Genomic DNA, 27,866 nt, shown 5'->3' with positions numbered 1-27,866 from the left:
TTCATTTTATGTCGCTAAAGTGTTACCAAAGTGTTTTTTTTTTTCGTAAAACGTACAGGAACGCTTCTTTGGGCAGTTTTTATGTACTCCCAACGAGGGATCTAGCTGTACAGAGTTTATGTGGTCGTTTTGGGACACCCTCTGACCCTGTATATTGCAAAAATCTCGCCCGCATAATCTGCATAACACATATTTGAAGTTTCATTCAGATCCGTCCACTACAGCTGGAACTATAAGCCACTGAGTACTGTCAGTTCAATTTTAACCACCCTGCACAATAAAGGAGGGTTCCTGATTCCTTACTCGTTAATTGTAACTTTTTCAAACGGTAAATTTATTTTCATTCAAAATTGTAATTTTAATTGAGAGTTTCCAATCCTCAAGTCAAACTCCCAGTTGAAACTGTCCAAGTGAAACGACACCTCTGGAAGTGAAACGATACCTCTGGGGGTGCTGGACCAGTGATTGCTCGGCTTCTGGTCTGGTTCAAACAATCAGAGCTGTCTTCAGAGTCCCATCCAACTGATTAAGCCACAAATAGTGGTAGGTACGGGGCCTGCAGTGAAAAGTTGAAACTGCCCGTGTGTGGCCGGCTTGGCACAAATTGTACTGAGAGCTGTACAGCAACAATCATACTTATACATGCACCAATCGATTTAAATTTTCAGTTAAAATAACTGAAATTTTCATTCCTGTCATTTCAATTACATAGTCGAGTTGAACTGACGTGAGACTGAAATATCCGCACACTGTCAGTTGAAACTGTATATATGTGTGGGGCAGGTTAAAAAGGAAAAATGCATTAAGCTCCTGTATAAAAGTATAATCTAGACTAGACTGTCAAAATAGAGGCAGAAAGATAAAAAAATGACATCAAACTGCTTGATAAATTAAGTTAGTAATTTATTTATTGGATAATTTTTAGTTACAGATCTGTTTTGTTTTTGGAAACGATAATTCTTTGCCAAGTCTCTAAATACACTCTTAAAGGGACTGTTCTTCATAACCTGTACTCTTCAGCGGCACTGTCTCTTTCATCTTCCACTTGAGACAGGACAATGAAGACGGGTCTGTTTCGCATGAACACGCCAAGGTTGGGCCGATTGGTCTGCGATTCGGAGTCCTGATACGCCATCTGGTGACCATTGTGCTCACTGGAACTATTGGATATACTTGCAACTTGGTCCTAAAAGTAAAATAAACCCAGAAATATATTTATATATGCACACATATACATTTAAGTAATAGTTATCGCTCCGATATAAAATGCTTCGAATTAAGTAAAAACTACCGGTCAGAATGACTTGTTATTTAACCAAATATTTAACCAGAACAGTCATGATTCATGAAGCCCTCAGATTTTGTTCAGCAAAAGAAAAAGTAGTTCTAAAATGTGTCGATAGATGTCACTGTCAGGGAAATGTAAATAGAGATCCTAAATCCGTATACAGTAACTCTAAATGTCAAGGGAAAAGCCTACTTAGGGGATTAGTTCAACACGAAAGTGTTGTCAGTCGAAAGGAAGCAACATATATTAAAGGTTTACGAACAATTTAATGCATAAGACAAAAGTACTTGATGCAGAGAAAACAATGATTGAGGGAAGAGAAAAAGAGGAGTTAATGAAACAAGCTTTACAGACGATTAATATACACTCCTGTTAGTGAAAATTGCAACACCATGAAGGAAGCATCATTTTTGAATGAAATTTAATACACAATTGAGTGGTAATGGTACAAATAAATGATTACATTTTCAAACTAAACAAACAATAAAAAGAGATAGAAATTAGTATTTTGTGTGGCCACCACGCGCCGCAATAAGAGCTGCTACACGACTCGGCATGGAGTGAAACAAAGTTTGAATATCTGCATGCGGAAGAGTATTCCATATTGTTTTTATGCGCAACCAAAGTTCGTCTGTCGAAGCAACAGGACGAGGATCACGAGCAAGACGCCGTCCAACGAAATCCACACATGTTCAATCGGTGACATATCCGGGGAATATGCAGGCCAAGGAAAAAGCTGTACCTGCTGCGAATCAAGGTAGGATTAGATAGTCCGGGCGACATGTGGACGGGCATTATCCTGCTGGAATACAGCCCCTGGCAAACCTTGCAGGAAAGGAATAGCTTGGGGCTGTAAAACGTCGTTTACGTATCGGGTACTGTTCAAATTGCCCACAGTTCGTAGCAGTTGTGATCATCCATGATATGCTATGGCACCTGAGACCATAACTCCGGGTGTTCGTCCACTGTGGCGTTCGATAATGCACTCGCGAATGTGCCGTTCACCGGCTAGGCGCCTGACACGAATTCGGCCATCATGGTGGCACAAATTGAAGCAGGATTCGTCAGAAAAGACGACCTGCTGCCAATCTGCACGCCAGCTCCTATGCACATTGGCCCATTGCAGCCGCAGGCGGCGATGGTTTTGCGTGAGAGGAATCTTGTATAAAAACATCCGTGCGAGCAGCCCACGCTGCAGCAGACTTCTCCGAATTGATGAAGCACACAATGGAACACCTGTAGCTGTTGACCACTGTGCTGCCAATTGTCTAAAAGAAACTGTGCGGTCCCTCAGCGCCATACGCACCAGGTGTCTGTCATCGTGAGCTGACGTCACATTTCGAGGTCCACTCCCGGATTTCCGAGCTGTCCGACCCTCGTCCGTCCACTGCTTCCAAACACGCATGATTGTGCTGCTCTTAAGCTGCACACGAGCGGCTACTGCACGGTAAGACAATCCAGCTTCACAAAGGCCGACGATTCTGCCCCGTTCAAACTCCGAAATTTGCATAAATTTCGCTTCCTTTCGTCGAAGAGTCATAGTAAAGATCCAGTTAACGTTTACTCTAGCATATAACCGGCGATAATCATACACGCCTCGCCACAGCCGTTTATTTATATTCGGTTCGATCTGCCGATCGTGCTCAACATACGCATGCGCTACCGGTCTGCAATTCTAATCATTTGCATATCATGCCCTACTTTACATTTCCTGCAATTTTCAGCTCACTCGAGTAAGTCCTTTGTGGTATTGCAATTTTTACAAACTGGAGTGTATAATAAGTTGTTCCGTGTGAAAGTCGTCTTGTTTTTCTTTAGTCGTCTCATGATATCAATATGAACTGTTAATTGTTTCTAAGCAAATGAAAAAAAAAAGGAATAATATCTACTGTTGAATCCGTGTTCGTTTAAATAAATTCATTTTATCTAACAGTTTGTTGGCACTCTTAGCTTCGATGAGATGGAGAAAATGCGCCCCCTAACGCCGAATTATTTCGAGAAAATTGGTCTGTATTGCTGGATTTTATGGCATTATTAAGACAATAGAAAGTCGCTCGTCAAGGTATGACGGATGAAAATTGATTCTACTCTTCTACATTTGAACAAAGCAATTGACTGTTTGGTGATATTTTGAGAGTTGAAATTTTAACCCTCACTCCAATGGATTAACCCTAAAGTCCAGTAGATAGCGCTCATTGCGAAACACTTTTTCGTTTCCTCGCTCGCCTAAAATGAGTCTTACCAGTAATACAGGTAAGTGACCGGATTCAGTCCAGTCTCGTCATAATAAAGCATTTCCCTGCATGTCAAACATTACCAACACACATTATCAAATCATCATGCCGTGGCGCAAGTTCCATTGTTGATGATGTCAGCGTAACTCGATCATTCACTATTGTGTGAAAGAGGATTGTCAAAATTATCCAGTTTCATCGCAATATTCGATTTTCTTCAAATACTGTGATGTGCAAAACACGACCTCAAAAATCCGGACAGACGGCCACAGTTTACTCTCTCTTTTCCTTTCAAAGCTCCATTTTAATGCTTATGAAATAATAACATGAATAAATAAAACACACACTTATTAAGTCAATTATTCTTATTTTAAGCGCATGAACCAATCAGCACTCTTAGCCTTTTTCGATCGATTGTTAACGTTGAATTTAGAAAAATGAAGTTGCAAGGCCCTATTACTTTTGAAAGTGAGGAGACTGTTGCCTCCCTCCCTTTCCACAGGGTCGGACTGGGAATAAATTTCGTTCGGGCATCCAGAAAAGATCGGCGCCCTCTCCAATTAAAAAAAACAACCTCACATTCATTATTAATTAAATATTTAATTAATATTCAGAAACATAAATTATAAAAGTATTTCATAATTTATTTTAAACTGAATAATTAATCAAGTTTTTTTTAAAAATAAATACAAGAATATTTATTTAAGTAATCAGCTAATATTTATTAAAATCAATAAAGAGCACTTTACTAAACAAAAGAGCAAATCATTTCATTTTTAATCGTTTTGTGGCAGCAGGGTGTGTTTTGAGATACGCCTAGTACAGTAGCGCAATCAGAAATAGTTTTTTTGGGGGGCATTGAAAAAAATCTTATTTGAAAATATTTTGTATTTTACAGGGCAGATGGGTCCGGGTTCTCTCCCCCGGAAAAGCTTTAAACATTTGTAGTCTTAAAAACGCAATTTTAGACTTCGCTGATATTAGGGGGGAGGGGAATGTACAGCAATCTCGGTGGAAATTTCTAGAGATTGAAGTCTTAAAAACGCGATTATAGGCCATATTTATTGACGTTAGGGTAAGTGATGGAACATAGGGACTGTCCCGATCGATTTCTTTTTAATAGATAGAAATCAATTCCTCTTTCCCTCGCAAGTTTTCAAAATTGAAGTTAAAAAAATTCAGTTGTGTAGACAATCTTTGAAGATTTTACGAAAGAAGGTTTTGGTGTTCTGCCCTAAAACATTTTCAAAATTTTGATCCTAAGAACTTCAGCGATAGTTTATATTCAGGAGCTATTCCACTTCATTTTTTTTTTTTTTTTTTTGTAAGTATGGTTTAAAAAACCTAATTGTGTATGATATTAGCAAAAGGGGCTATATAGGTACAATATTTTCTGAAATTCAAGTCATATTTTGTAATATTAGTAGGGCCAGTAATTTTCGATTAAAGCTCCAAAAACGCAATTGTAAACAATTTCCGATGTCGCTGAGTAGTATTTGGGGGTTTCACTTGGAAATTTTGCGAAATTGAAGATCGAGAAACGAAATTTCAGCTGTTCCATTAGTCTCATGTTAGTGAGAAATTGATAATAAAATTATCTGGAATGGTTTTGTTTCTTCTCTTTGTGTTATGTATGATTTTTGCCACCTTAATAACTACTAACTACAAATATCTATACAGCCTAATAGCAGGGATCTGCCCTAAATATTGGTCTATGAAAATGGTTCGCTGGCTATAAAGTTTGGAAAGCTCTGGTACAGAGAAAATAATAAGAAAAACTCCGTGTTGCTAATTTTCATAGCGGTTTTGCTATTTCAAAGTAAAAATATAATGAATGATAATATAGTAAAACGATCAGTGATAAATTCGTTCTTATGAAAATAAAGTAAAAAAGTAGCTTAATACGTGAAAATTGCTACATTTACTTACATGATTTTTAGGAAGTAAAGGGGGTCAAAAAGGTCAACACATTAAACAATAAAGATCGAGTTCAACATTATTTTTTGTTGCTAAGGTATTTGAAACTTCATCAAAATTCAGATTTTCCATCAAAATTCGTTTCTTCTAATTTTATCAAAGATCGCCTATAAGGTGATTTTAAGACTACAAATTCAAAAAGTTTCCGTAAGTAGGCCACGAGTTTTTCCTCTTCCAACATCACCAAAGATCTTCCAAAACTGCGTTTTTAGAGCTACAATTTCGAACATTTCCGGGGAAGAGCCCCCAAACCCTCTCTCTCTAATATAATCAGACAAGGGCAACAACTACTTTTGTTAAGTTTCAATTTTGAAAAATGAAAGGGGGAGTACATTCCAACTTTCTCTTCTCCTAACATTACTAAAGTGCGATTAAAATGCATTTTTAAGACTGCAAAATAGAAAATTTACGGATTGAGAACCCTCCGAACTTCCTATTTCTGAGTGAATACTTCGGTTTAGTAATGACTTATGATTCATTCTTAAACCATAAGCCGAATCCTCCTCATCTTCACTCTCTCTCTGTATATTAAAAACACCCATATCTATATTTAAAAAAAACTAAAGGGCCTCCAATTTCGTGCACTATTTTTTTTTTTTTTTTTTTTTTTGAGTTCGCGACGGTCACGGCCCAGCTCCCTGCTTCTCAATTCTCAACCTTTTGGGCTGAGTTACAGTGTAGCTTGTTAGAAGATATGGTCTAATTCTGTAATTCTTCCCATAACGGGAATCGAGGTCGATCGCATGGGACAACTAGTTTAACTCAAAAATGATGAAGCTGCACTGAAATAATGTTCTTTAAACTTTACATTTGAGTATTTTTGCTAAATTTAAATGTTTCTGGGATATTTTGAAAAAAAAAAAAAAAAAATGTCATGAATTTTTCCGGTTTTTCGTCCCCCAACAGTGCTCCCGCAGTCTTTCGTGTTGGATATGTTGTATTTTCCATGTTGGAACCAATATGTACAAAATAACAAAAAAAAAAAAAAAGTAATCTTCCACCCATTTTTCGTAAGGTATTTTGTATTGATTGATTGGACTACTCGGCGGTTGTCCATAGCAGAAACTGATTAATCTGCATCAAACTCTTAGCTACGAGAGCAAGTTGGAATGTTTTCGTGAGTTTTAACATTTTAAACATAGAATTAAGGGGCAAATTGTAACAAGAACGATGTTTTTACGCATATGCCATGCTTTGATTGTGATTAAAAAACGGTAGTTAAATACGTGTATGCTTATATTTGTCGAAGCAAATTTCATTGTGAATAGTCGGGAGAAACTGCCATATCGGATGTTTTTATCCACGAGAAAGTAATCCAAAATACACCAGATATCGTTGAGTTTGGCAAAAAACAACTCGATCAGTTCCAACGTCGAGACGATTACAAAGAACTTTTAGAGTTGACTATCACATTTCATGAAGGAATTCCCAAAAGGCAAATGGAGATTACGCTTCAGAGCTCCAGGGGATTAATTCGTGTTCAATGGATGGCAAAGGCAATTTACAGTGGTGGTAAAAAAATTGCATCACCCGCAAAATCCAAATATGTTTAGTAATTATGAAATATTTAGCGGCTCTTGCATCATATAACACGAATTTGCATCGGTACATGACGCAAGCTCTTTTGCGTAAGATTGCATCTTCCTTCTAACTGAATAACAAAACCAGTTGAATGTTTGACGCATTCATTTACGATCTGGACTTATGAGTTGCAGTATGTCGAAATACGTTCAACTGACACCACAAAGGAAGACTGTTGCCGTTGCATTGGACAAAGAAGGATTGTCGTCACGTTCCATAGCAAAAAGAATAAACTGTTCGCAATCGACTGTTGCTCGACTACTGAATAAGCTAAAGAGAACCGGAAGCACATTAAGAAAGAGTGGCAGTGGTCGTCCACGAATATCCAATGCAGCGCAGGACAGGTATTTGATACGACTTAGTTTTCGGAACAGACAATCATGAATCATCTTCTACAGGCCTTAGAACAGCATGAGAAAATGAATCGGGTGTTCACGCATCCACGTCTACTGTACGAAAACGACTGTGTGGTACGGGTTTGGTGGTACGTCGACCACGAAAGAAGCCTTTGTTGACTAAAAAAAATGAGGAAACAGCGTCTAGACTGGGCAAAAGCTCACCAAGGGTGGACTGTCGATCAATGGAAATCAGTTGTGTTTTCGGAAGAGTCCAAATTCAATCTGCATGAATCCGACGGACAGCACACAGTTAGACGCCGCAAAAGAGAGGAATATCATCTCGACTGCATTCAACACACAGTCATGCATCCCGTATCCTAGATGATTTGGGGATGTACTTCTGATCAAGGAGTTGGTGGGATTCACTTTGTGCAAGGAACAGTAAACGCTCAGGTGTATATTGGCATTTTGGAGGAGAAATTGCTTCCTACTCTCCGGAATCACTTTCCTTCAGTTCCAAACGTCATTTTCCAGGATGATTCTGTTCCATGCCATAGGGCAAACTGGTAAGTAACAAATTAAAAACCTTTAGCCTGCCATTAGATTTAAATTGACATGGGGTTAAGTATTTTTTTTCTCTAAACTCACACGCAGGTTCAGAAATGGAAAAATGAGCATGGGATCAGCACTTTGCCTTGGCCCGGAAACAGCCACGATCGAAATCCGATCGAAAATTGTTGGAATAGAATGGGTGTAGAAGTGATGAGAAACATAAGCCAACATCACTTGCAAAACTCTGGGAATCAATAATTCATGTCTGGCACCATGAACTCAGTAGAGAATACATTCAATCACCATCCGTTCAATGCCCCGTAAATGTCAAGCTGTCATTAAAGCTAGAGGCGGACCAACAAAATATTTTAGGTTATATTTTATGATGTTCAAACATTTCCATGTTACTTCTGTTTATTTTTGAACAGAAAGAGTGTTACAATTAAAACCTCTACTTACATTTTCGTCGTCCACTTGGCAACGTGGATGCACTTCATATTGCACTTGTTAGTTTTGGCCATGTATTTCCATAAATAAAGTAAACAATTATCGGATTCCTGCTGTTAGGTCGACCAAAACTTCTCACATATCCCATTGTTGTGAAAATGCGAAGGTGATGCAATGTTTTTTACCAGCACTGTACGCTCTAAAAATTTATTTATTTAGAGATCAATTTGAACTTCCTGAACAAGAAAAAGCTGTTATATGCGACATATGCTGGTTTGTAGTAAAATGCTATGTAAAGAGTTGATTTCAAGCAGCAACTGCTTGCATTGCTCCAAAAAATGATTTGCAACTCTTAAGAAGCCTAAAAAAGTACGAAAGAATTAATCATGAAATTTCAAAGTGTGCAGTGAACAAGTTTGTTCGTCATTTGTGGTATCTATCAGAGGAGCTCGTCGCTCTTGCGTTTTTTGACGATTGCATTTCTCAAGAAATGAGAGGGAAGATGGTGGACGCATTAAAGAGAAAAGGAGATGATGAACCCATAAAGAGAGCTATAAATTGTAAAATAGGTTTTTTACTTGTGTTAATTGAAAGAGTGTCTTTTTAAAATCTTGTTAGATGTGTTTAATTATAAATTGTAAGAAATGTTTAATAAATTCTGTTGTTTTTACTAAAAATGCAAAATTTCCAAATTTTTCTAAAAATTCAAAAGTTTTAACTGCGGTAGCGACCCCTAAAATTTGTCTTAAAAATCTAAAAAAAAAAAAAAAAAAAAACAGTAATTCATTTCTTTATGCTAGAGCAAAACTTGAAAATTTTTCAATTTTATTTTTTAACCTCATATAAGAACCACCCTACTATATATTAGGACGAGCCGAAAAACTTTTTTTTTTTTTCAATTTCTCTTTTATTATTTTTGTACACTCTTACCAGAAAATAAAAATAGACATGAAAGGGTAATAAAATTAATTTACGCAATCAGTTTGAATTATAATGGATACCTTTTGTAAAAGATATTCAAGGTCTTCGTTTGACAGCGTCGATCCTCGATCGCTCCCAGGAAAAAGCACTTCATCCAGATTGATATCACTGACCTCTCCGGAGTCGGCACAGTACGACACTAATGTGGACAATGTGCACTGATTTTTGCAGCATTCGTCCACGACGCCGCTGTTGAAGATTCCCGAGCTTTCTGCTTCGATCGAAGTACTATTAGCGGAAGTTTCTTGAGCTGTTCGTCGGGACTTCGAACGGAATATCTCCAACAGTGCGTTCTTGCGGCTTGGGTGAGGAAATACTGGAATAGAGATAAATCATGTCAAAACTTTGAAAATTCGTGGGATTCACAGCATAGCATAAACTTCCGGTTCTTTTCAAAGTAAATCTTTTCAAACATTTCAGGTTAAAGCATTGATGTAGCGCATTTATCGAAATGAGAACAAGAACTAAAAATAAAACAAAGGATATTTCAGTTTTGAAAATTGATAACTTGCTTTAAAAAATATTTATATGAATGGAAAATTAAATTCAATGAATAAACAAATAAGACAAAACAATTAAAAGTTAACTGAATATATTTAAAAAGATAGATTAAACAGTGGCGTGCCTAGCATTTGTGACACCCGGGGCAGTAATTTGTGTTGTCACACCCCTCCCCACATATGCAAAAAATAAAAAAGGTAAACATGAAATTCTTACAATATTCAGAAGTACACTGTAAAAACGATTCAGAAACTTTCCTGGGAAATAATATGCTGCTGATGTGCCCAATTTCTTCCAGTAACATATCTCACAAAATCCTGGAACGTTTTCCGCTAAAATTCAGTTACCTTCCTAAAATATTCAGAAATCTTCCCGTTTAAAGCCAGTCGCATCTACGGAATTTTAGAATAAACTTAGGTGGGTAGACTATAAAAGTTTGGCACCTTCCTGCGTTTCCAGGAAAGCTCCAAGAGCAGTATTGCAATCATGGCCAAAGCTAAGACAGACTTGCAGGCAAATAACAAGCATCTTACTCGCCTGCAATTCTTGAAAAGCTACAGTAGTCCATTGACTGATTTGCGCCCTTTGGACGCCTTATCAGTCTGGACGGGCCGCAATCGAACTGAAACTGATACATTTTATAAATACGCTTAGTTAATCTTTAAACTAAGGGCTAATAGTATTTTTTACAACAGTGAGAAGTCTGCATTCGTGTGACTTGTAGCAATTCAGGAAACTTTTTGACTATGATGCTTGATTTTTCCAAGAAGTGTATAAAAACCATTGAAATCCGGAAACGTTACACAGAAATACTCAGTAACGTTTCGAATTTTTTTACAGTGTAATTACATACTTTTAGAACGAAATTTTTATTCAACTAATGCATGAAAGACAAAAAAAAAATCTCTTTTTTTATGATTTGCCCTAGACGCCTATGTGAAGGGCAGTCAAAAAAGTAAAGAGATTAATGAAACTGATCGCTCCTCAATTATTGCAAACACAGGAAAAAGTAGTGTATTTTGAGCTTTTTGGTTAAAAAAGAAGTCACTCACTCGAGAAGGGGAGGAGGGGTCTGGGGGTTTCACCCCCGGAAATTTTTGAACTATGTAGTCTTAAAAATGCGTTTTAAAAGAGCGTTCACAATGATTAATGAAATGAGGGAGGTGAAGTCCGTCTTGATGATGCAAAAGCGTTTCGTAAAGTATATAAATTGTTTAAGGGGGTTCGGGACACAAAAATCGTCAAATTTTGCAATTTTTTTTTATCATGTAAAAAATTACTCCGTGTTTTTCTGCTTAAGAGGATTTTTGAATCTTGTTTTTATCTTAAATAGAACGAAAGATATAATTATTTTTGTTTCATGCACCTAACTAATGTGTACTTAACTTGAAAACTTTAAACGCGTTTTTCTCCATGATGCAATTTTTCCCGATTTCTTGCATTCAAACTCTTATAAGTCAGGAACCGATAAAGATAAAGTAATGAAACTTGGAGCATATCTTTTTCAAACAGTTAACTTTAAATTTTATTCGTCGAATTTAAAAAAAACGTTTACTGCAAAAATTACGATTTTTTTTAAAAAAAAGTATCTTCGAATTTTTCGAAATTTTTCTTCAAATATTTTTTACTTTTTATTGAATCAATATTTTTAAAATCGCCGAATAAAAATTAAAACTTAGATATTTGTGCGTAATTCATTGAAATAAAATTGAAAATTGTTTAAGAATATTTTGAGTTATAGCAATTTAAAGCAACCCCATTTTTTATAAAAAAAACTAATTAAATTTAAATAAAAAATTTTCTTTTTTTCATATTTATGTTATGATTTTGCTTATTAAATAAATGGTGAATCAGTGCAAAAAATTTCAAAACTCTAAAGTATATAATAAAAAAAATTTCAAAATGTGTCCCGGACCCTCTTAAAATATTGTGGGAAGTTTTCTAATTTGAAGTATAACTATATTTTTCAAAAACTTGCAATTTCACTTTGGATGTCACCCCTGCCCCCCCCCCGAATGGAGGACACTCAGGGAGCCACCCCCCGGTAGCGATGCCACTGGATTAAATAATGTTTGCATGTGGCTGTTATGCATTTGAAATAGCATTTCTAAAATGTTATTTACTTTTTTGATCGCTGGTTAGAAGCATTTTTACTTTTCTTTTATCATAGTCGCCAGAATGTAGTATTTATCCTTTATAGTACTCGTATATAGTATGATTAGACTTTTGATAACATTTCCAGGCCTAAACTTTTCTTGGTTTGTTGTAAAGTAATATTTTGGAAATTTAATTCATCACCAAGTTAGGACTTAGGTATTTGAATACTGTACGGAACATAATCATCCCAAATTCCAAATTTAATTATTCTAAATGCGAAAGAATATCAGACAATAGGATTTTATGATAAGAGAAAAAAAATTGTTTTCTCTTTTACTTTTATAAACTATTAAGATTGCTTACTGATTTTATTTTATCATGTCCTTTATTCGCTTTGTAATTTTTAAATACGAAGTACTGCAAATCTACAAAAGAAAGTCTAAAAACGAAGTTGAACGTCGACTGTCGTTCCAACTAAAAACAAATTGTCTCTCCTGTGAAACTTTTAAACAGGGACTGTGCTGATTTCGATACTAAACGCTTCAAATATCCAAATATATATATGATAGCAAAAATCACTGATCAAGTAACGCTCTGATGTCACCAACAATGAAACTCGCGCCGTAGGCATTATTTCGTTGTTGAAGCACAAAAAATCCAGTCAGTGATTTATAATTTGATAATATATTTTGACAATGTTTGACATTCAGGGGAATGCTTTATTTTGACAAGGCTGAACTGGATTCGGTAACTTAACTGTTTTACTGGTAAGACTGTAATTTTAAAAGACTGAAGAAACGAAAAAGGAGTCACACTGTAAAAAATCCGAAACGTTACTGATATTTAAGTGTAATGTTACGGGATTTCTATGATTTTCATCCACTTCCTCGAAAAATCAAGTACCCTTGTCAAAAAGTTTCCTGAATTGCTACAAGTCGCACGAATGCAGACTTCTACTGTTGTAAAAAATATGTTTAGCTCCTGGTTTAAAGATTAACTAAGCGTATTTATTAAGTGCATCCGCTTGAGTTCGGTTGTAGCCCGTCCAGACTGATAAAGCGTCAAAAAGGGCGCAAATCAGTCTATGGACTATGTAGCTTTGCAAGAACTACAGGCGAGTAAAATCTTGATACATACTTGCAATTCTTTCTTAGTTGTGACCATGTTTGTAATACTGCTTTTGTAGCTTTCCCCGAAACGCAGTCGGGTGCCAAACTATTATAGTATGCCCACCTGAATTTACTCTAAGATTCCAGAGACACGACTGCCTTTAAACGGTAAGAGTTCGGAATATTTTAGGAAGCTTCCAGGATTATCTTAGTAAGGTTACTGAATTTTAGCGGAAAACGTTCCTGGTTTTTGTAATATATATTACTGGAAGAGGTTGGGCATATCAGCTGCCCATTATTTTCCAGGAACGTTTCTGAATCGTTTTTACAGTGCAAGAATGAACGCTTCTGGAGTTTAGGGTTAATCCACTGGAATAAGGGTTAACATTTCACCTAACAAAATATCACCAAACAGGCAATTGCTTCGTTTAAACGTAGAAGCAAATTTCATCCGTCATACCTTGACGGGCGATTTTCTAGTTAGTTATGGTGAACTCCATGTAAAAGGGGACATGACACTTGAATTTTAAAAATTAATTTTCTGTCACTAGCCATATACCACTCTTTTCAGAAATGAATGAATTTCTTGAATCTTAACCTGTTTTTTCCCAATAGTTTGATGATTTTCAGAAAATCAAGTACAAAATCAAGTTTTCTCTTTGTGTTTTTACAGAGCAAAAAATCTCTTTTTTTGTTAGTACTGTAATTTCAACACTGTAAAAACGATTCAGAAACGTTCCTGGAAAATGATGGGCAGCTGATGTGCCTAATTCCTACTAGTATGATACCTTACAAAAACCCAGAATGTTTTCCGCTAAAATTCAGTAACCTTCCTGAAATTTTCCGTTCGAAGCCAGTCGTGTTTCTGGAACTGTGGAGTAAATTTACGTAGGTATAATGTAATAGCTTGGCACCTTCCGGATTTATTAAGGAAGTTCCATAAGCAGTAATGGAAACAAAAAAATGCCAAAGCTAAGCCAGAATTGCAGCAAGTAATGAGAATTTTACTCGCCTGCAATTCTTGCACAGCCAGCGTAGCCCATACTTATTCGCTCCCTTTGAGAGCTTAACTCCATGGGCGGGCGGTAATCAAACAGACGTCGATACTCTTTATAAGTACGCTCAGTTGATTTTTAAACTGGGAGCTAAAAGTATTTTTCCTAACAGTGAGAAGTCTGCATTTGTGTAACTTGCAGCAATTCAGGAAACTTTTTGACGATGATACTTGTTTTTTCAAAGAAATGGATAAAAACCATTGAAATCCCGAAACGTTACACGGAAATACTCAGTAACGTTTCGGAATTTTTTTACAGTGAATATACTTGTTATCAGCATATAATATTTAGGTTAACATTTATCTTTTCAATGTCTAGTTAAACTTTTCGGTAAGCAATTTAAAATTTCTCTTTTTTCAACCGTGAAATAGGTCCATTACTAAGGTGACAATTTGATGTCCTTCCGTTACCAAAATACTATATCTCAGTTAGTTCACCAAGAACCTATTGGGTATAGAAACTAATGCTTTTTTATGCAAAGCAGAATTATGTTCTTTGTCAAGGAGGCTCAGTTAGAATTTTAATGTAGAATTAATTTACATGGTTTTTAATGGTAACAGAAGGACAAAAAATACGGCAACGAAAGGACATTTATCTATAAGTTGATACAGGGTAAAATTTTAGAATGCTAGTGGAAAACAAACTATTGTTTAGAGTTAGAAGTCACATTTAAAACAAACATAACTAGTATTTGTACAAAAAATTATGTGTACTTTAATTTAAAAAACAAGCTTTTATAATATTAAAAGGAAGATACAGCTGAATCAAAAGCACCAAATAATGAGAATGTGCGAAAGGATTCATAACCTTTGGAGAAGTTTTGTTAGTTGAATGGAAGGAAAGAAATTTACAAAGGCCAATGTTGGACAGGTACTTCATACAGAAGATGAAGGAGAAAAAATATCTTATTTGAAAATGTATAGAAATGTGGGAATGATCTTTGTATTACCTGACAAAGATAAATGTTCTATGGATTCTGATAATATTTTTGAGCATTTCAAAAATTCAGAACTGTAACAGATGGCTCAGGTATTAGATGTCATTATTTCAGATTGCTGTATTAGCAGAATAAATGTTTGTAAGTTGAAATTTACCAAGTTAAATTGTTTTCCACTTCTTGTCTTGACAAATACATAATTTAAGTGCTTAAAATAATTATTTTTTAAAACTAGAGGTGAAATTGTAATGATTGAACACTCTCATATGTGCTCTAGTTTTTGTAGAATTTTCTCTTTTATAGTTTGGCTGAACTTTTGGGGAGAACATGATTGCATGAAAATCATGTCGCAAAAATGTCCTTCCGTTACCGCTGGAATTCACCTTATATTAGCGCTTTTATTAATATCATTTGTTCTTTAAAATCCTATTTCTACTGTTTAAATTGGTTAAAAAGTTTTTGCAGCGCAAAAGATAAAGGAAAAAAGGAATCCTAGGTTTTTTGATACAAATTATTTATTTTAGAGCATTTTTATTTAAATATTTTTTTTTTTATTTTACAGACGACAAAAAAAGTTTTTTAATAGAAAAGGTAACAAATTAGCTGACTTCGTGTTGATTCGATTATTTTATTTTTAACATATTCAAATTCCGACTTATTAGGAGAAAATCTTTGTATAATTATGCTCTTCAATTTGCCGCACTGTAAAAAAAAAATGTGTAAGGTTACTAGTAATAATGTGTGTCACGTTACACGAATTTTGAAATGTGCAGTACACTGTTTTAAAAAGCCCTCTACACTGTTTTAAAAAGCCAAATTGTTGGAGGAACCTTGCAGTATGGTTTCAGTGGAATTCAAAGCGCATGCGTAAAGATCAGAATCGGTGCAGAGCAGGAAATCTTATATTAGCGGAACGAAAGCCTACCTTTGTGACCGAGCGGTAAAAACTCTTGTTTTGCTACCAGCCATTGAAATTCGGACATCGCATAGGTTATTTGTATGTTAAAACAAATAAATAAATACTGTACATTGGTTGTGAAAAAGCTTGAACTTGAAAAATATTGAATAAACGAATAATTAAAAGCAAGAGCTGTAAAGAAGGTGATATTTTTTTCAATACTGTTATAACGAAATTACAAGTATTGTAACCTACTACTTTCTTTTGTAGTTTCAATTTAAAACGCATAGAAAGAAACTATTACTTAATCATTTAATATGGTATCTGGATAATTTAAACAATCAAATAGCTAACTTGAAGTATAAGTCTACTACTTCAGTTAAAAATGAGTACCCGCTCTAGAAAGTCAGATAAAAGCTTAATTTGTGCTGATGTGTCAAGCAATTTCTCTGTAAGCATACAGAAAATTCTGATGTAACCTTTCGCAGAATTTGTGAGATATTACGCTATAGTTACATTACCATGGTGTAACCACCCACAAGCGATGTATAACTTTACACCAGTTATATGACCTAAGTTATCCCAGAGCAGTGGAGGCAGCTAAGCTGCTACCAATTTTATGGAGTAAGGTTAAACAAATTTTTTACAGTGCGCTCATAAAACTATGCGCTTAAATGTTAGACAAAACAGCTTTAGTTAAAATGTTCCCAGTAGAAAATACATTGTTTGAAATTTACTTTAAAAAAAAAAAAAAATACGCTTAGAATTTGAGAAACTGAATTTGATGTTAAATATTCCATATTATTATTTTTGATTTATTTGTTTATTTATTTTTTGCATGACAGATGCATATTTTGCTCTTTGAAATCAAATCTTAATATTAAAAAGCTATGATCCATACATTTTGTTACCTCAACTTTTAAAGAAAATATTGATTCTATAGGGAACGAAAAAGTCAACCCTTTGTCCCGCACGTAACGGTTCATATATTTCATTAAAAACTAATAATTTCAAAGGGTAGTGGCAAAATTTTTTGCTTAAGATATCACACATAAGTTTGTAATTTGTCAAGCAGAAAAAAAATTGTTCATTAATGTTTTGCAGCATTATTTTCAATGACAAAAATGAGGTGTGACGTGAGGGACAAAATGACCGTTTTCCTTAGAATGGCCCTATACTATACTCAATTCAGTGAGAGCTGATAGAGGAAGTAAACAAAGAGGGTTACTACTTTCATGACTTACTCGCCCGATTGGCAATGCTGTTCGCATTGAAAGCGCGGACATTTCGCTTATCTGATTGGCGCTGCATTCAATCATCCCACCGCCAAGCAGACAAAGGTAACGCCAATTGTCACGTTGCTTTGTTTACGTCCACTATCAGCTCTCGCTAAATGGACTATAGAAAATCGATGCTGGTATACGGTAAAGTAGGCCCGTTTAGTTCTGGACGGAACTTGTATTTATTTATTTAGTTTATTTTATTTAACTTAGCTACACACAAACTAATGGATTTGGATGCGTGACAATAACATACATGTAGATAATCCATTTTTCGGGAATTGACTATTGAGGAATGAGCTTCAAAACTTTCTTAGAGAAGTCTTAAAGAATTAGAGGCAAGCATTAGGGTAACGGCACCAGTAACAGACAGTCATAATTTTGGATTTAAATAATAAGAATTTTAGGCGGGTAAAACTGATGTTGCTGTGGCCCATGAATACGGTGCAGACATCTAGCGTTATCAGAGTGAATTTTATGAGCCGCAGTTGGTATTTACTAGGACTCGACCGATGCATCGGCGCCGATGGTTCAACAATTTAGCCATCGGCATCGGCGGCCGATGCTAACTTGCAGGAAACATCGGCCCATCGGCCTTAAAAACATCGAAAAGCCGATGGAATTGGCCGATGTTTTTGAAAAAAAAAAAAAAAAAAAAAAAAAAGGACCTTTGTTGTTTTTCTTTTCAATACAAAGTAAATTGAGTTACCGATTTCATATAAAATCGTTTACTTAAATTTCAGTATGAATTTCTATTTTAGTTACCCCTGAAAGAGGTTTTAATACTGCATTTAGGTACCGAACAAGTTAATTGTTGCGTTGTTTCTTGCAGCTGGATGTACGTATGTACCTCTCATAAGTTATAACTCAAAAATGGTAAGTTGTAGAATGCTAAATTTTCGCATGTAGGGTGTGCGTACGTTCCAGTTGTGCACTTCCCTTTTTGTTTTCGATCGGATGTTCTAAAAAGTCTATTTACTTATTTTTTTTTTTGGCTATTAATTACTTATTTCAATGCAAAACTAATTTAGTGTCTCAGACTGACGATCATTTGGTGATATTTTGCCGCATTGGAGACCATGGAAACAAATATGAGATGGCGAAACCGGTTTTGTTTCATTTTGTTAGATTCCCGTTGAACCGACGGTAATTTTTAATTTTTCGATATTTGTAATATGAATCACAGTATTGCAGTTTTTTCTATATCTCTTCGGCGGAGCTACAAGTTTGAGGCCCATCGAAATACATTCTGGGGCCCTATTTCTCTATCACAGAAGTTGTAAAACATTTATCATAGGCATTTTTGTAATTCCTACGGTTCCCATATGGGTTATGGAGCCTCTCGCGCAATTGCAACATTTGCTATATTTTGAATCCGCCACTGCACATCAAAACAAACTCGGGTGCAAGTATTAAAAGTGTTTTTCTGCTCAATGTTTATGATTATTTTGAACTCTATTTTTTACGACTATTTTTTGTATTTCCGAGAACACTTGTGTGCCCCTCCTCCCACTCCCTCAATTTCTGAAACTAAACTCTACTTATACTTCTGAGTTGTTTAAAACTAACACCATTCATAAAATTAGAGATTTTTTTTCAAGCTTTATCTATTGTTTATTAAGAATTTCGAGCATTAATGTAAGAAATTGATTAAAGTCGTTTTGAATGGTGACATAATTCGGAAATCAAAGGGACTTTTGAATTTTTTCTTCGGAAGTGCTGAAGTAGATTCAGAAACTCTTCCGAGGCGTTGGTGGTAGCGGTTCTGTGCTATAAAAAGGGGGCCGAAGTTGGGGCCAAAGTTTAACGTTGTGAATTACTCCAAAATCAGAGGTTGACAACCCCCCTAACCCACCCTCGTCGTTTCAAGCATTTCCTAAATATTTAACGATAATTTAATTTGGTCAAGAAATGTCATTTTGCATATTTCTTATACTTGTTTCACCTATATTTCGTAATGAGCCATTTTTTTTTGCATCATTAATAGCGATCGATTTTTTTCCTGTTGTAAGTAACTATTTTTATGTATTTATGTAAAATCAATGAATAAGTTAATTTTGTTTTCATCATATTTTTAATAATATGTTGTAGAAAAGTTTCAAAAATTTCCTATTACACATTTTTTTTAAATTTCAGAAAATTATTGTTAAATTGAAAAATTTAATTTGAACTTGTTTCTAGTGCTTCAAAAAAGATTAAACAATCAAATTGTTCAATATTACGTGTGCAAACATCAGATCAAGTAGTATATGTATTCAGTTATTAACTTGGTGTAAATATTGAGTTTGTTTATTGTAGCTGCGTTTTAAGAACCTCGCTCTTTTCATGGCTATTCCTTTTTTCAGCAAAATTTATGTCACTGTTATAGCTTTTATGAAAAATGCAAACTTTTCTGTTCATAAACTTTAAATAAGTATAAAAATATTCCTGTTAGGATTTAATATTGTAATTTATCTGTTATCTTTTTTGTTTAATTTGATGACTAAAAAATGTCTACGTGCACTCTTTCCACTTTAATTGCGTAATTTGTTGACGGTTTCATAGTTTTATTCTTATTATTTTTTTTGAATGATTAAACAACATAATTTAAAGTTTTTTAACTATCTTTAGTGTACCTAAATCCATACATTATTATAATATTACTGAAATCTTAGTTATATGTTTACTTAAAAAAGAAAACAAATCAATTGGTTATTAAACAGTCTCGTTGTTTTTCCTTTTTTTTCTTTCTTTCTTTCTTTTTTTTTCTTTGACTGTTCTTTTTTGTCTTCCATCATACAGCAGTCAAAAAAGGAGCAGCATAACTACACCCTGTACAGATTGTACGTAATACGATTCAAAAGCTCGAGGGACAAGCTGTTATCAAACCTTACCCAGAATAGTTCACATTACCGAAGCACATCCACCTTCAAAAGGTCACCTTTAGGGACTATGTATTTCTGCCAGTGTTCATATAACTTTTAGAAACACTCCTGGAAGCCACTTTTTCGCTACCTTCTGTGATGCAGTTTTATCTTCTCCTGACGGAAGAAAGCGGCGCTTATGCAAATGTTTTTTTGCTGAGAACAGGTAAAAGTCACACGGAGCTAAGTCCGACGAAACGTTATTATATTTGTTTGTCATATCAGAGTATTGATCAATCAAACAGTGCATCCTCAACATGAAAGTCGACTTCTTCCCCACGATGAAGATGAAGCAGCAGCGCAAGAAGCCTTACAGAAGGTTGCGACAAATGTGTTCCAGGAGTCCTTCTAAAAGCTATACGAACGTTGGCATACGTGCATAGTCGTTCAAGGTGACTATTTTGTAGGTATATGTACTTCGGTAATGTGAATTATTCAGGGTGAGGTTTTATACAACTTGTCCTCGAACTCTTAGATCATACTACGTGCGTATGAGGTTTCAATTTACTATTTCATAACGTTTTTGAGTGACGCAAGTTTTCGCACATAAAGACATCACAAAAGAATTTGCGATAATTAACTAAGGAGGTGTTCGAAATGGATATTTTGGTTATCTATATATTCTTAGGTACAGTCATAGAAAAAAAAAACGAAACACTCGATCATATTCAAAGACTATTAACACTAGAGACACGTGTAAGGTGTTGTTGTTTCAGGAATAAAGAGTTCTACATAATTATGTTAAAAAATTGTTGTTAAGGGGTCGTCTTCACATTAAAACGAACATCAACTTCATATTTTTCAATAAGAACCCCCTTTTTTTATCACATGTTTGTGATCAGCATCCTTTTTTAACTTTGTATACAAAATTTTGTTGAATTCTATCCAGCCGTTACTTCAGAATCGAGTTTTGAAAAATTCCTCTCGTAATGTTAAAACGTAATTTGATATTTTTGCTCATTTATAACATCATTATAACATCATTATCAACATTATATAACACAAAAACTAGATTGGGCACAGCAAAGATTGTTTTTTTATATCAAAATATGAATCGACCCAATAATGAAAACATCCTTTTCAACAACAAAAATGAAAATTTAATTTTTTTATGAATTATTATAATATTTTTTGAAAAAAATATGATCTGAAACCATATTAAATTTTAACAGAGAAACAATCTAGAAGAGCTCTTATGAGGGAATCCAAAATTTGAGCTCAAAATATTCAGTAGTTTTCGCGCTATGCTTAAAAACTCATTTTTCCCCACTTTAGGGGACCGTATACATTTTTAAAACAGAAATTATGAAAGTTAGTTTCTTCGTAAAAAAAGAAAAAAATTGTTCAACAAAGTAAGCAAACCAATTATAACGTGGTTTTTCTGCATTAGAGTTACGTCTATGATTTTTTTAAATGTATAAATGTATTCGCTGCCTCTGCAGAAGAACAACACAATATTGCAGCCTTCATTTTTTTGTGGCTATCGTCAATCTGTAAATAATGCGAAACACTACTTCATTGTCCAATAAAAGAATATTTTATAGAACTTTTAAAATTAAAAGCTACACTTAAATTTTGTCTCTTTTTTTTCTTTCTGCGTTTAGCCATTGCCTTTTGTAAAACAATAACTCACAAAACAAAAATTAACACGCACCAACTTTTTCATAGAAACATACAATAAAACCTCATTTTCTTGCTAGTCATGTTGCAATAGGCAGTGTAGAATTAATGGCTCTTACCGGTGATAATTTGCTAAAAGGAAAAACTATTACCTCGTCTAAATCGGGAAAAAGCACTCGAAAAATAGCCGACCGTGTGAAATTTCCTCTTTAACAGTATGCAGATGGGTCAATAGGTAATATTTTCTTTTAGATAAGTTTGCTGGTTTTTAGGATTTTTTTTTTTTTTTTTTTTGTAAAGTGTTTGAATAATTTTCAATGTGTTAAGATCTAGGAGAGGATATGTCAGTCGCAGTAGTGGGCCGCGTGCATTGAGCCCGTATTCTGCCCGAAAGTAGTAGTTATGGCTAATTGTGAACTTTTTTTTTTAATTCGTGAAATATTTAACAAAACATTAATATGGGTGTCAGATTAAGTTGAGTTTTTTTCTTTTCTTAATTATAATTTAAATTTTTTTTTTCGACTTACTTTCTCTGTCATTGTCCTTGCATTTCACATTAAAATCATTCTCGCAAGACAAAGATAAAATTTCAAATTATTTTCTTCTTTTTTGAATAACATGGAAAAATATGGAAAAAGAAAGAAAGTTATAATAAATTATTGTTATCAACTACTAAATGCCTATCTTATTAAATGCATGCTTTTCAGAATTCAACATCCGAATATTCGCCTCCAGCTTTATGACACTGGAACTAATTCTACCTTCTGATCTTATTCTTAGAGCAAACAACGAGCCACATACACCAGCTTCGCGGGCTAGAATGTGGCCCGCGTCTTCAATACGATATAATTGCGATTTGGTTATCCCATTCGATGACTGCTGTGGATCCTAATAATGAGCACAACAGCCCTGAACCAAGCTGAACTGAGCAATGAAGCAGGTTTCAGGTCATTAAAGCTGAGAGTGCCTAAAAACTGGTGGATGAAGAAAATTTATCTCACCAGTGAGATGAAGTAAACATACAGAAGATAAATTTACTTTACCTACCAGTTTATTCGCATTCTCAGCTTCAATGAGGTGACTTTTGCATCCAACCCGATTGATTCGATTCCGATTTGCAAAATCCACAGCAAGATGGAAATCGTAGTCTCTGGATCGCTTAAATCGACTGACGGGTACGCTGCATGTAGTTTTGCTACAGGTGCGGCAGTCTGAGGCCCGATACTATGGAAAATGTTTAATTACAAGTATATGGTGCGTGATACAAAATTAAATAATGATAAGCTTTGTTTGCAAGCGCGAAGCTACGAAATTAGAGAAATGACAAGAAGTCTAATTTTGGTTCACCTTGGTTTAAGATAAAGTAACTTTTGTCTTTTTAAATTACGGGTTGGGCCATCTCGAATCTCGTTGCTAGAAACAGCATTGGGAAATTACTTTCCTAAATTGCTTTTAAGAGCAATTACATGTTAAATTAAAACTGCCAATTGTGTTATGCTTTTTAATTAATACCACGCATTATGATTTTGCGCATCAAATTTAGATTTTAAACAAATTCTCGTTTTTTGATTACAAAAAAGCCGCTAAAACAATTACTGTGTTTGTCCACTGTGTTAATTCAAATAACCAAATTTTTCCCAAATAAAGTTCGAGTATAAACGGTTTGCTCATTAACGGGTATTTATATTCTCCTGTTTATGTTTTATTTTTTAGATTGTTACTTCGTTCATTTTATGTATTTCGAGAAAATTTTCATGGAATAAATGGACCTTGCTTCGCTCGTGTCTCCAATCTATTTAATGCTGCGTCTTCCCACGTTGTGCGGTATATTTTTTTATATTTTTGTATGCGATGGCCCAAATTTCTGCCGATGTTCTGCGAAACTAAAAACGCGCAACTCCATTTTACATCAAAGACTTTCTATTTATTCCAAAACAAACCAGTAACATAGGTGAAATACATTTATCAAACATATTCACATCATGACTCTAGGTACAAGGTTGGATATTTACGTTTCTATGAGTTTTGAATGATTATATAAGCAATCTAATAGGTTCATATTAGGAAAAGTCAAAAAGTTCCATTACTTTTAATTTGTCATTACTCGATTTATTAAACTACGATCTATACGATGGACCAGCCAATTCCCATCCGTCTTTCTTAGGTTAATCCAGATAGATAAAAATCTATAAATATTTTAACTTTTTTTTTTTTCAAAAAAAAAAAAAAAAAAGTTTTCGACCGTAAATTGCTTTTTGGAGCTACATTATCGGCCAAAAAGTATCGAATTACGGAAAAAAAGCGAACTCAAAAAAATCATGCATTGAGCTGGATAATCTCGAACTTTTTTTTGTTTACACTCCGTCACTTGATAAGCCGTGACCTTGAAAGAAGCGTTTTCAATGTGGTGACGGTCCCTAAAACGTTTTTCGTTAATAACTACTGTTCTGCTGCACAGAATTCAATGAAATTGCGTACATTGGCTGCATTTTGCTGTCTAAACATAATTATGTAGCAAAAAATAGGGGTTCCTATTTGAAAATCAAAAGTTGGTGCTAATTTTGCTTTGTATATGGTGCCTTATCAAAATTTTACCTAAGTAGTTTTAAAGAAGACTTTAAACTAAGACGGATGACACCTTTCTTTCCTTTCTAGCATGTATAATGGCCGAATAATTAAAAGTGTTTCGTTTTTTTTTTCTATGACTGTACATATGCATGTACACATGTGACGAAAAAACTTTTGAAATTTAAATTGGGCAATCGTAAAATAGAAATTTAGGTCGAAATCTGATTTTTTTTTTTTTTTTTGGCGATTACAATTCCTTATTTGGAGTAAGGAAGCAAAGTGAAAAGAATTAATGATCCTTTAAATCCCTGACAATCTTATCAATTTATTTCTGTTAGATTTTTTTTTTGCCATCGGCCTATGGCATCGGCCATCGGCCATCGGCAATCGGCCATTTGGAGGAAAACAATCGGCAATCGGCCATCCTTGAACAATCGGCCAACAATCGGCATTGGCCCATCGGCCAAAAAATGCCATCGGTCGAGCCCTAGTATTTACAAGGCAGTGGTGGAAGGTTACGAACAGCTACCCACCACACTGTAAAAAAATTCCGAAACGTTACTGAGTATTTCCGTGTAACGTTTCGGGATTTCAATGGTTTTTATCCATTTCTTTGAAAAAACAAGTATCATCGTCAAAAAGTTTCCTGAATTGCTGCAAGTTGCACAAATGCAGACTTCTCACTGTTAGGAAAAATACTTTTAGCTCCCAGTTTAAAAATCAACTGAGCGTACTTATAAAGAGTATCGACGTCTGTTTGATTACCGCCCGCCCATGGAGTTAAGCTCTCAAAGGGAGCGAATAAGTATGGGCTACGCTGGCTGTGCAAGAATTGCAGGCGAGTAAAATTCTCATTACTTGCTGCAATTCTGGCTTAGCTTTGGCATTTTTTTGTTTCCATTACTGCTTATGGAACTTCCTTAATAAATCCGGAAGGTGCCAAGCTATTACATTATACCTACGTAAATTTACTCCACAGTTCCAGAAACACGACTGGCTTCGAACGGAAAGATTTCTGAAATTTCCAGGAAAATTTCAAGAAGGTTACTGAATTTTAGCGGAAAACATTCCGGGTTTTTGTAAGGTATCATACTGGTAGGAATTAGGCTCATCAGCTGCCCATCATTTTCCAGGAACGTTTCTGAATCGTTTTTACAGTGCACGAGGTCTGCCGGTGTTTCACGTTCATTTGAATTTAATAAGGTTTTAGTTCTAAAAATAATGAACTTTTGCACATATTGAAGAGAAAAAAAGAATTTTGTCCATTACTCATCCTTTCATCATCGTATCTGCTACTGGGTATCAACTAGAGGTGGGCAATGTCGTTCTTTTTAATGATCCGTTCATCAGAGGATCGTTCATTCTTTTGATCCGTTCATTCAACTCGTTCGTTTGAACGACTTCGTTCATTCAAAAAACTGCATATGATATCTCTGTACGACATACTCACGTACATTCAATATGTTTCATTAGATCAATAGTATTCTTTGAAGGAAAGATAACTAAAACTATCTAAAAGTAAGAAAATATGCCTACACTGTAAAAACGATTCAGAAACGTTCCTGGAAAATAATAGGCAGCTGATGTGCACAATTTCAGTCAGTAACATATCTTACAAAAACCAGGAACGTTTTCTGATAAAAGTCAGTAAACTTTCTGAAATATTAAGAAATCTCCCTTATTAAAGCCAGTCGTGAACCTTCTAGAAAACTTAAATAGGTTTAATTTATTTGATTAGAACCTTCCTGATTTACCCAGACAGCTCCAGAAGTATTAGAGCAACCACGGCCACACTACGCGAAAATTGCAAGCAAGAACCAAGCATATTCCTTGCCTGCAATTCCTGCCTCGCAAAGCTGTAGCTATCCAGTGACTTATTTGCTCCCATTGGAAGCTTAGTCAATCCGGACGGGCCACAAAGAAGAAAAAAAAAACCAATACACTTAATAAACACGCTCCGTCAATATTTAAACTGGTAGCAAAAAATATTTTTCACACCAGTGCAAGGTCTGCATTCGTGCATCTTTTAGGAATTCAGGAAACTTTTTTGCGAAGATACTTGACTTTTTGGGGAAATAGGTGAAAACCTCTGAAATCACGAAACGTTCCACGGAAATAACCAGTAACGTTTCGGATTTTTTTTACAGTGTATGAAAAATGAATCAAAAAAATTTATACAGGTTTAGATGCATAAAGCAATTATAATTCACTTTGTAAGATATTTCTCAGTTGCCGAATGGTAAGATATGTTTTCCATTCCAAAAATCACTGGTTCCATTTGAGCATATCAAAAAATTAAGTTATTAAAATTTTCCAGCTACAGCATTGTTTTTTTACATTAGGGTGTCCCAAAAAGAACGAAAGTCGATTTTTCAATTGCAAACGAACTGCAACGGTTAAAGAAAAATGATGACTAAAAAGCAGAAAATAAAAAGGTTCGAAATGAATATAGTGTACTGTACTGAGAAAAAGGAAATTTGAGATTGATTGAGAGTTAAAAAGTTGAAGACGAATGTATATATTCTTTAAAAATGCGATTTTATCATAAATGCATCAATATAATGTTCCAAACTGCTCACCGTTCAAAAGAACGGTCGTTCATTTTTTACGTGAACGAACGGATCCGTTCATTTTAAGGATTCGTTCTTTTTGACCCATTCGTTCATGAACGACACATCTCTAGTATCCACAGATTTTTCGGTGTGTGTTACTGGGTGTTGGGCCCTTTTTTCGAAATTGAGCAAATAAAAATAGAATTAACTAATTCAGAGGATCCAAAAGCAGCCGAACGTTAGCTGAGATGAAGTTGAATGTGAGAAAAATAGTTTAAGAATTCTAAACACATTAAAAGGCTCAGAAAATTGAGTTAACCTGACAGCGATGTCTTAAGCATTTCTGTTACTGGTGCCGTTTCCCTAAATACCAGTTATTTCATTGCTCAAAATCACTCACCATCCCTCCGCATCCTGGGAGCATGAAACCCTCCATTTCTTTCACAGACGAAGTTCAACAGATCTGCTAAACGTCTACCACACAGTCGAATCCCTTCAACTTCGGCAACGGGCAACAGTCCCAGGGTGACGAGACCCACAGAGGCAAGAAGAAATCGTCTGAAAATCATGTTCGCAGCTCCACACAAAAATGTACGTTCTTATATACTTTCAGTACTGGTCAAAGTTCCCAGTAAGAGACGCGAAAATTCCCCCTAATTGCATCTGTGATTAAAAACTGAATCTTTGCGAGGGCAAAGCACGTGTGGTTGGTTTGTACTAGGACCGCTTGAAAAGGACAGGTCGACTTATCTGACATTTTGGTTCCAAGACGTCCTTGGATCCAACCTTATTATTTACTATTTATTACGATATAATATTCGCTGGTTGCTATGTCGTCAAACAATAAATGATAAGTTGAGTAAAATGTCATTTAAGGTGAATCTAGAAAGATTACTTAGTTCACTAATTCAACGAAAATGTGTCGGGAAATGTTTACCGTAATGAACC

At 35.0% G+C, this 27,866-nt stretch overlaps 1 protein-coding gene across 1 annotated transcript; it reads right to left on the bottom strand.

Moving 5' to 3' along the window:
* Positions 1–923: 923 nt before the first annotated feature.
* LOC129228223 (uncharacterized) lies at positions 924–27,480 on the bottom strand. Its single transcript, XM_054862886.1, has 3 exons — positions 27,319–27,480; positions 9,419–9,714; positions 924–1,186 (listed from the first exon to the last, which is right to left on the bottom strand). The coding sequence occupies exons 1-3, from the start codon at positions 27,329–27,331 to the stop codon at positions 1,001–1,003; spliced, it is 495 nt and encodes a 164-aa protein (XP_054718861.1). The 5' UTR covers positions 27,332–27,480; the 3' UTR covers positions 924–1,000.
* Between the last annotated feature and the right edge of the window lie 386 nt (positions 27,481–27,866).

Source organism: Uloborus diversus, chromosome 8, assembly GCF_026930045.1.
Source record: "Uloborus diversus isolate 005 chromosome 8, Udiv.v.3.1, whole genome shotgun sequence".
NCBI classification, from domain to species: Eukaryota; Metazoa; Arthropoda; class Arachnida; order Araneae; family Uloboridae; genus Uloborus; species Uloborus diversus.
Note: the sequence above shows the minus strand (reverse complement) of the source record. Positions and strands in the feature narration are given on the sequence as shown.

Excerpts from the sequence above, each read along its gene's own strand:
- LOC129228223 (XM_054862886.1), bottom strand. Across the intron at positions 1,187-9,418 it reads TTGAATATCTTTTACAAAAG|GACCAAGTTGCAAGTATATC; the intron begins GTATCCATTATA and ends TTTTACTTTTAG.